General features: G+C 68.1%; 1 protein-coding gene across 3 annotated transcripts in view; it reads left to right on the plus strand.

Moving 5' to 3' along the window:
• Positions 1–8565, plus strand: part of OLFM1 (olfactomedin 1) — a 28477-nt gene extending 19912 nt beyond the window's left edge. For all 3 annotated transcript variants that reach the window (XM_070058864.2, XM_089322453.1, XM_051831465.3), the window contains 2 exons: positions 2684–2790; positions 7135–8565. In XM_070058864.2, coding sequence (XP_069914965.1) covers positions 2684–2790; positions 7135–7809 — 782 coding nt within the window. In that variant the 3' untranslated portion in view covers positions 7810–8565. The remainder of the gene's footprint in view (positions 1–2683; positions 2791–7134) is intronic.
• Positions 8566–9550: the final 985 nt, after the last annotated feature.

Raw genomic sequence — 9550 nt, forward strand, 5'->3', positions numbered from 1 at the left:
AGCGTGGGTGCTCCCCCGGGCCGCTCCGGCTCTGACTTCTCGGTGGGGACAGTGGAGTGTCCCTCTGCTGCAAGGCTCTGGGGGGCGCACCCTGGCCAGCGCTGCCACTGTCCTGCTCGCCCCAAGGTCGCCCTCCCCCCCCCCCCCCCCCCCGCTCTGCTGGGACAGGAGGGCCCGCACAGGGAGGATTTTCTGGGAGATCTGTCTCATTCATTCTCCGGGAGACAGGGTGCATGCGGGAGGTGTCTTCCCCGGGCGGTCACAGGCCCCGGGAGATGTATGCTTGGCGGCTCAGGTCAGAGAGGACGTCTAGGGGTGGGGGTCCGGGCGGGAGGCAGGGCCGGTGCCCCTGGTGGGAGACAGCTTGGGCAGGGCTGTGGGAGAGGCCAGGCGGGGCTCAGGGCTGGCAGGTGTCCGAGCCGCGTGTGCTTTGAATGGGTCCACATGGAGGGGGGAGGGGCTCTGCGTGAAGCTGGGTCAAGCCAGAGGGAGCCCCAGGCCATGGACAGAGGGCAGGGACATCCATGGCCACACCTACCGTGATTCACTTGCGGCTCCCACCAGCATGGGGGCAGGATGCCAGGCTCTGGATAGCTGGTGGGGGCCTGGGAGCAAGGGTGGGCTCTCCGTGGGGGCATAGACCCCGTTAGCGTCTCCCACGCTGATCAGACTCAGACTGGCAGCCCAGGACCCTCAGGTCAACAGGAACCAAGGAAGAGACAGGCAAGGGTGGGGGAGGGGTGCCGCTGGGGCTCCCACAGGGGAAACCCTTAGGGCGCCGCCCGCCTGGCCGGGGGAGGGGGTGGAGAAGCTGGTCCAGGCCTTCATGGACAGGAAGCTCTCAGGGACCCCCCCATACCCCAGTCTCTGCTCCAGGCCTCCGGGCATGACCCTCCCCCTCCCTCAGCCCCTCCCCCTCCCTCAGCCCCTCCCCCTGTGTCTGCTTCCAGGCGGGGCTTGGGCAGGGCAAGGAGCGGGGTGCACAGTGACCGAGCAGACTTGAGCCCAGCGCAGCCTGGATGCTGGCGACCCACGGCCCGGCTGCCAGGAAGCCTCAGGCCGTGAGGGGCCTGGGTGCACGTGGGGAGCCACTCCCAGAGGTTTATTTATTGGGAAGTTAGAGTTATGGGGGGTGGGAGGGAGAGACAGAGAGAGGTCTTCTGTCTGCTGGTTCACTCCCCAGGTGGCCGCGATGGCCAGGGCTGGGCCAGGCCAAAGACGGGGTCTGGAGCTCCATCCGGGTCTCGCACGGGGGTGCAGGGGTCCAGGCACTCGGGCCATCTTCTGCTGCTTTCCCAGGAGCATCAGCAGGGAGCTGGATGGGAAGCGGAGCAGCCGGGGCTGGAACCCGCCCTCCGATACGGGATGCCGGCGGAGCTGGCGGGTTACCCCGCTGCACACCGTGCGGGCCCCCCGCTCACTTTCCCTGGGGTGGGCTCAGGGAGACTGAGCGGAACGGGCAGGAGGGAGCATGTGGGTGCTGCAGTCTCGGCGGGTGCAGAGCTGGCTGTCTCCCCTCTGCTTGCTTGGCTACAGGGCAGCGTGCGGGGGTCCAGCCTCCAGTCTCGCTCTGCTGATGGACGTGGGCACTGTCATGGGGACGGCATGGGCGGCACCAGGGACCCCCGGAGCTCGAGGTGGGCAGGGCTGTGCCCGGCCTGCCCTCCGCTCCCGGCTAAGCCGTGGTTCCCGGTGAAGTCTCTTGAGTCTTCCCTGAACCTGCCAGTGGCATGCAGGCTGGGAGGTCACAGGCAGGCCAGGCGGGCCTGGGGACGTGGAGGAGGGTGCAGAGGGCACGCGGCTGCGGGACCCTCTGTGGGCTCCCTATCGGCCCCCCATGAGGGGAATTGAAGGAGGAGGAGAGGAACCTGCCTCAGAGCTCAGTGGCGCTTTGCCCTTGTGAGATGAGCTGGGGTTGGGGTTCTGGAGGGGTCACCGGCCGCAGGGGGCACGTCGGATGAGGAAGCGGGGGGCGGGGGGTCAGTTTTGGCGTGTGGCTGCTGCCTGAGTCCAGGGGACTGAGTGGGAGGCGCTGGCCCCGGCCCCGGCCCTGCCTGAGAAACAGGCGCCCTGGGCACGTACGTCCTCCCTGCCCCAGCACCGTCTGTGACAGGGAGGGCTGCCAAGGTCACTCCAAGATCAAGTCCACCCTGTGCTCGGACTGAAGCCCTGCGCCTAGGCCCTGCCCCAGGCAGAGAGGGGCACACAGGGCACTCGGCTGCCCCGGGCTGCTGGGCAAGGGGCGGGGCGGGGCGGGGCGGGGCAGGGTGGGGGCGGCGTCGATGCCGCTCATGGAGCCAGCCCTGTCTGGGTCCTGGGTCCAGCGTCCAGCGGGGGGCCTGCCTGTGCCCCCCACCCTCCCAGGCAGTTCAATGCCATCTACTAACGGCCTTTGGAGGCTGAGCTGCCGCCATCCCCAGTGGCCAGAGGAGGCTGAGGGCCCCTCCCCAGGCCGACCCACACCGCGCTTCCAGGAGGGAGGAGGCCCAGGAGGACGCCGGGTCCACTCACTCCTCCCTGCCTCACTGTTTGGGGGAGGGGGTGGCTTCTCTGGCCTCTGGGGCCCAGGACCCAGCCATACCCAGGCCCCCAACAGGGAGAAGAGGAAGATGAAGGCGCCTTGGGGGCGGGGCTGTGTGGGGCAGAAGTCCCACCCCGGTGCTGACCCCACACTCTTTCCCAGCCTGCGGCAAGCTGACCGGCATCAGTGACCCCGTGACGGTCAAGACTTCCGGCTCGAGGTTCGGGTCCTGGATGACCGACCCCCTAGCCCCAGAAGGTGACAACAGGGTAAGTGTCCCTCAGCGTACGTCGGGGTCTTTGGGACCTGGGTGCTCACATGGGCCGCTTGGCAGAGCCGAGGGCTCGGGGGTTTGCTCCTGGAAAACTCTTGGGGCGTGGCTGCTGTCCTGAGTCCAGGGGGCTGAGTGGGAGGCGCTGGCCCCAGCCCCGGCCCCGGCCCTGCCTGAGAAACGGGCCCTGTGTGAACCCAGAGCCCAGCATCAGGGTGGGGGGAGCTGGGGACCGGCAGAGCCCCCCAGTGCCCTCCCGGGGCTGGGCCCAGCTGGCCTGCCTCGCTGCGGGAGGGAAGCAGAAGCCAAGGCCAAGGCCGGCCGTGTTTGAGTGACATCTCATTTGTAGCGCATTTCCTCCCTTCCTTTCAAGGCTGATGGAGCCGCCTGTTCCCTTTTGATTTAGCAGAGAGGCTGGGCTTTCTTCCTGGGCTTTCCCCCAGGGCAGTCGGAGGCGAAGGAGGAGCTGAGTTCGAGCTGGCCTGGGTTTTACTATTTGAGCCTCTGGGCAACGGAGAGGTGGGGGCGGGGGAGCTGTGGGCGCCTCTCGGTCCTGGGGGCGCCTGCACCTGGCCTGGCCACAGCCCCTCTGCCGGGCTGGGAGGAAGTCAGCCAGGCCCGGCTCCTCCTTGGGGACAGCGCTGGGAGGTCCGGGTCTTTGCAGCGTCACCGCGGGAGTTTTTAGTGGAAACGAGGGGTGAGGGGTTGCGTTCTGTCTCCTGAGCGCTGGGATCTGCCGGCCTCTCAGCTTCCAGGGAGAGCATTGGGGGAGGGGGCTCCCTCGTGGGAGGGGCTGTCTCAGCCAGCTGTGCTGGGGCCGGCTGCCCTGCAGGCCTGAGAGGCCCCACCAGCTCTCCGTGGGGGTCGGGTTTCTCTCTCGTCTCCAGCGCTCCACTGTTGGTAGCCTCTGTGACCTGGGGGAGGAAGGTGGTGGCCGCAGGTGCTGTGGGCCGGCGCTCCCTGCCCCAGGCTCTTCTCTGGGTCTCTGCAGTCCCTGCAGAGGTGACGGGCAGCCCCACCGCGTGCGTGCGTGCGTGCCCAGGACACCCGGCGCTGGGGCCACCGCTGCACCCGGAACCCATTGTGTGGCAGGCGCTGGGTCTCCTGGTGCCACCCCCACCCCAGGGCCCTCTGCCCACTCCTGCCTGCAATCCTGCCCACCCCTCTATGAACCTGCCCGCATCTGGGGTACCCCAGCCCTGCCCGGGTACCTGTTTCCTGCACCCCACAAGCACTGGTGCCAGTGCCTGCTGTCCGGGTGCCAAGGGCCCCAGGCGCAAGTCTGCCGAGTAAAACGCCCTCCAGAGGAGGGGGCGCCGGGCTGGCAGAGGGAGCCCCGGCGCCTGCTCCGAGCAGTCCAAGCCTCGCAGTGGGCACGGCCGCCCCCGCTCCCCGCCTGCTAAGTGGCCCGTCCCTCGGCCCAGCCATCGATCTGAGCCGGCGATGTTTTGTTTTGTTTTGCTCTTTTCCAATCTCCAGTCCGATCTGGATCGCGCACACGCAGGAGACCAATAACTCACTCAAAAAAAAAAAAAAATCGATGCTGGCTTCGGCACAGGCTGCCGTGGAGGGCACTGTGGGAGGGGCATGGCCAGGCGGGCAGGGGGCAGTGACCGCAGGGCACCAGGCACTGAGCCCGAGCCGGCTCGCAGGGCCTGGCCGCCTTGGCCCTGCTAGAACCCCAGCAGCCTGGGGTGCATCTGCTCCAGGCCTGCTGCGCTGCAGGCACTGCCGAGTCCTGGCTGTCGCCCTGCCCCACCTGGTGCCCGGGCAGCCACCCCCACGCCCCCCACGCCTAGCCTTTCCCTGCCTTCTGGCGTGGCGCGCTCACCAGCGTCTAAGAGGCCCGGGCTCCCCCAGGGCTGGCTGAGCCCCTGCACAGATCTCCTGCCGGGATGTGCCCCCCCCCCCCCGCTCCAGGGACCCTGGCCCCCCTGAGGCTCACACCCACCTCCTGCTCGTCCCGGCCAGGGCAGCCCAGCCCCCGGGGAGGCACAGACGCTGCCCTGGCAGCCGAGCGTGTCCAGGCTCGAAGGGACAGTGTCCTGGGGGAAGCACGCAGCGGTGACCGGAGCACTGGGAAGGGACCTGGCCCCCCACGTGCGTCTCCCTGCCCAGGGCCCCCTCCCTGCTGGGGCTGAGCACACCCTGCCCTTCCCCTGGGCCCCTGGTCAGGAAGTGTCCCTGTGGCCACTCCTGGGCAGGGGGCATCTGACACCTGCCCCCAAGGCACCGCGCAGCTCCCCAGGCCTCCCGCCCCAGCCCACGCACCAGGGTCAGGAGCACCCGTGGCCGAGAAGCCTTGGTCAGAGCCGTGGGGTCGGGGTCACCTCCTAGCTCTGGCCCCTGCAGAGCGGCCACACCCTGCTGGCCTCGGTTTTCTGGTCTCCATGGGGGCGGAAAGGGCTCCGTGGGCACCTGGACAAGCTGGGGCCTGGGTGCCCGGCACCGTCGTGTCCCCAGGGTGGGCTGTGTCGGGGCCGCCTCCTGAGCACCAGCGTGGATGGGATTTGCTCAGAGCCTGGGGCAGCCTATGTGGGTCACAGGGCCCCGGCCCTGACACAGGACGGCTGCTCGGGGGCTGCCTGAGCCCAGCCCCCGCCGCCAGTGCCTGCAGCCCCCCAGCTCTGCTTCCGGGAGGCCTCCCGCCCTGCATCCCCTGCCCCCTGCTAGAAGGAACCCTGAGTATCTGGATGCCAGGGGCACCCGCTCTGCCCGCAGCAAGGAGGTGCTGGGGGTCCCCACCCCCCAGGGTCCCCACCCTCCAGGATCCCCACCCCCCAGGGTCCCCACCCCCCAGGGTCCCCCACCCCCCAGGGTCCCCACCCTCCAGGGTCCCCCACCCCCCAGGGCTTAACCCTTGGAGGAAACTCATACATGAGCCGTTTCTGTGTTTTAACTCTTTATTTATTGGAGAGGCAGAGTCACAGGGAGAGACAGTAGGTCTTCCATCCGCTGGTTCACTCCCCAAATGGCCACAGTGGCCGGGACAAAGCCAGGAACCAGGAGCTCCATCTGGGTCTCCCACGTGGGTGCAGGGACGTGGCCGTCTTCTGCTGCTTCCCCAGGCCACAGCAGGGAGCTGGATGGGAAGTGGTGCCCCTATGGGATGCCAGTGTGCCCGGTGGTGGTTTGAACCCACTGCCCCGAAGTGCTGACCCCTGAACCTCTCTCTGAAGAGTTCCTGCCCCCGAGAGGAGGCGCGCGGGTGTGGTCAGGGGCGCCGCTGGGAGCCGGCCGTGCCGGGCGGAGGCTGAGAGCGAGGGGGCCTGGGCGCCAGGCCTCGCCACCTCCCGCACGCCTGCCGGCTCTAATCCGTGACCCACATCAGCGAGGGCTGGTGTGTGGGAGGCTGAGGATAATACACGAGACCCAGTTCTTTTTGAAAATCTCATTAGAAATGAAAAGTGCATCTGCCTCCCAGCCTGCGCGGGCGTCGCGGGAGCAAGCCCACGGAGGGTTTCATTTCTGGCGCATGTGCAGCGCCGAGCCCAAGCACGCCGGCTCCCTTCATCTCCGCGCGGCCAGCGAGGCTCTCGGTGGATCCAGCAGCTGTCTTCCAGCCAAATGCCGGCCCCGGCACGGGCGGCCGCCGCCACTGCCTCGGCCCACCACGCCGCTCTCCCACGTGTCCCCACGCGGGCTGCAAATGACACAGAGCATTGGGAACAGGGTCTGGGCGTTCAGGCTGCCCCCAGGGGTCTCGGCCTCTGGACCCCCAGGCCCCAGCCACGGGGGCCGTGGGTATCTGGATGGATTTCAGAGCCGGAGCCTCTCACGGGACCCCGGTTTCTGCTCCGAGAGGTGCCTTCCCCGGGTCACGGGGGACAATGACACACACGGCACCCCAGGGCCACGCTGACGCCACCGCTCCCTGGTGGTCTGGATGGTCCCATCCGTGCCGTGGCGACCGCCTGGTGGGTGAGCCGAGGAGTCCTCACTCGTGTCCTGCGGGGACAGCCCTTCCCTGCGACCTCATGTGCTGGCCGCCACCGCAGGCGGGAGCTGCCCAGTGCCGCGGGCTCCGTCCTCACCTGGGGCCCGGCTGCCGTGCTGGCCTTGGGGGTCCCTGGGTGGACAGAGCTGGGTTCCTCCATGATCTGTGTGAGCCCTGGCTGGGGGCGGGGCGGCGTCTGGACACAAATGCCCCAGGGTCTTGCGAGCCTGGTGCTCTCCCACGCAGAGGGCTGGGCACCGGGGCTCGAAGCGGGGCCTGTGGTGGGATGGACGCCGCGCCCTGGGGCCCGCGGCGAGACTGGACGCCACGCCGGCCGTCCAGGCCCAGCCCCGCCCCCCCCCCCACCCCCGCCCGGCGCTCAGCCACCGCTGTCTCTCCCGGCAGGTCTGGTACATGGACGGCTACCACAACAACCGCTTCGTCCGCGAGTACAAGTCCATGGCCGACTTCATGAACACGGACAACTTCACGTCCCACCGGCTGCCGCACCCCTGGTCCGGCACGGGGCAGGTGGTGTACAACGGCTCCATCTACTTCAACAAGTTCCAGAGCCACATCATCATCCGCTTCGACCTGCGGGCCGAGGCCATCCTCAAGACGCGCAGCCTGGACTACGCCGGCTACAACAACATGTACCACTACGCCTGGGGCGGCCACTCGGACATCGACCTCATGGTGGACGAGAGCGGGCTGTGGGCCGTGTACGCCACCAACCAGAACGCCGGCAACATCGTCATCAGCAAGCTGGACCCCGTGTCCCTGCAGGTGCTGCAGACCTGGAACACTAGCTACCCCAAGCGCAGCGCGGGCGAGGCCTTCATCATCTGCGGGACCCTCTACGTCACCAACGGCTACTCGGGGGGCACCAAGGTGCACTACGCCTACCAGACCAACGCCTCCACCTACGAGTACATCGACATCCCCTTCCAGAACAAATACTCCCACATCTCCATGTTGGACTACAACCCCAAGGACCGCGCGCTGTACGCCTGGAACAACGGCCACCAGATCCTGTACAACGTCACCCTCTTCCACGTCATCCGCTCCGACGAGCTGTAGCCCCGCCCCGCCCGCCAGGCCCCGCCCCCGCGGAGGAGTCCCGGCCGAGCTCCGGGTGGGCGAGGCCGCTCCCTGCGCCGCCCCCGCGCCGGGGCTTGAGGGGGCAGAGCCCTGTCATTGCAGCTGGAACTGCAGCCGCCCGCCGGCGCCCCGGCTCTCCCGCCCGCGTTCCCGCCCGGTCACTCACGCTACAGAAGCAAGGCGGCGACTGTTGGCCCCCCGCGAGGCCCGCATGGACGCTCCCCGGGGCCGGGGCCGGGGCCGGCTGGACTGGCGGCCCGCGGTGGCCGCCGCCGCCGCCCCCCGCCCGTGTGTCCTCTCTTAGAGTAGCCGTGCCCAGGCGCCCAGTAGCTCGTGGACTGTGTGTAGTGCTCCCAGAAGCGGCGGCCGGGGGGGTGTCCTCCCAGCCCGCCCACCCCGTAGATGTGTCGTGCGCGTCCGTCCGTGCGCCCCTCCTGGGGCCGTCCGTCCAGTCCCTGCCATGAGTGTCGTAACTGCAATGCCGTAGTTCGGGTTGGTAAGTGGGTGGTTTTTGTTTCTAAAAAAAAAAAGTGTTCGCCCTTATAGAGACGTAGTCAAGTTCGAGTTCGTGTTGCTAATAATCTAAGGAACCTCTCGTTCAGTTAGCCGAGTCCTGTACGCGGGAAGCGCGGGTCTGAGGGAACTCAGGCGGCTAGGTTGTTTTATAAGTGGAGAAAAGAGGAAACTTTGTACTCTCCAGTTACCTGCGGGACAATAAAAACATTAGGAGACGTCTCCGCCTCGCCTGTCCTTTCTGTGGGTCTCCAACGGCAGCACAGACCCTGTGTCGGGGGCCCTTCCCCCACAGGTCCCCCGGGTTGGAACCCGGGCACCAGCCCAGCGCCCCAGCCCCCTAGGGGGCTCCCGGGAGCTGCCCCGGCCCCACTCCCAACCCCTGCCTGTGCCTTCCAGTCTCCCCCACACACAGCACACAGTGTGGGCAGGTGGCCCCAGAGGAGACCTGCTGGTCAGTTTGGCCAGGCCCCCCCAAGGCTGGGGCAGGTGCAGAGGGCGTGGCTGTTCCCCTCGGGCACCTGCAGGGGAGCAGGAGCCTGTCCAGACCTCATCCCCACGTCCCGAGCGCTGCTGGGCCCAGGCGTTGGGTGCTGCCTGGGGAAGGAACAGGGCACGTGGCCGTCCTCCCACGGGTGACGTCCCCGCCCTGGCTTTGCAGAAGAGGTCACCCACCTGCATCCCCAGGCAGCTGTGGAGAGTGGGAGCCACACCCCCACCCCCTCTCCTGCTGGGCAGCTGGGTGCTTCCGCAGGGCAGTGAGAGGCGTGGGCTCAGTCCAGTGGTTTACAAGGTCGGTGGGCTCTCCAGTGGTCACAGGGCCATGGCCTCCCCCGGTGGTCAGCAGGGGCGTGGGTTCCCCCAGTGGCCGTGGAGTTGCGTCCACCACGTCTCCAGGCATGCAAGTCTCTCTTGGACCCAACTTACTCTTGCGATCTGGGCCGAGCTTTCTGGCATACAAAGACCCAGGCAAAAACGCTTGGGTGCTCTCCCGCCACTGCCCAGGGCACCTGGGGTGTCGGCTCCCCAACACCAGGAGAGGAGAGGAGGGGGTTGGGCAGAGGTGGGGGGAGGCTGGTCAGCGGCGTGGCTCCGACAGAGGCCCTGCAGCGGCTCAGGCTCCGAGGGCAGCCGTGGGAAATGGGAGGCGGCGGCGGAGACCCCCTGAGGGCGGGGGCGCTGGCGGGGAGGCCGAGTGTCCCAGGCC

Source organism: Oryctolagus cuniculus, chromosome 1, assembly GCF_051225735.1.
Source record: "Oryctolagus cuniculus isolate XC-2025 breed Fujian yellow rabbit chromosome 1, ASM5122573v1, whole genome shotgun sequence".
In the NCBI taxonomy this organism is placed as follows: domain Eukaryota; kingdom Metazoa; phylum Chordata; class Mammalia; order Lagomorpha; family Leporidae; genus Oryctolagus; species Oryctolagus cuniculus.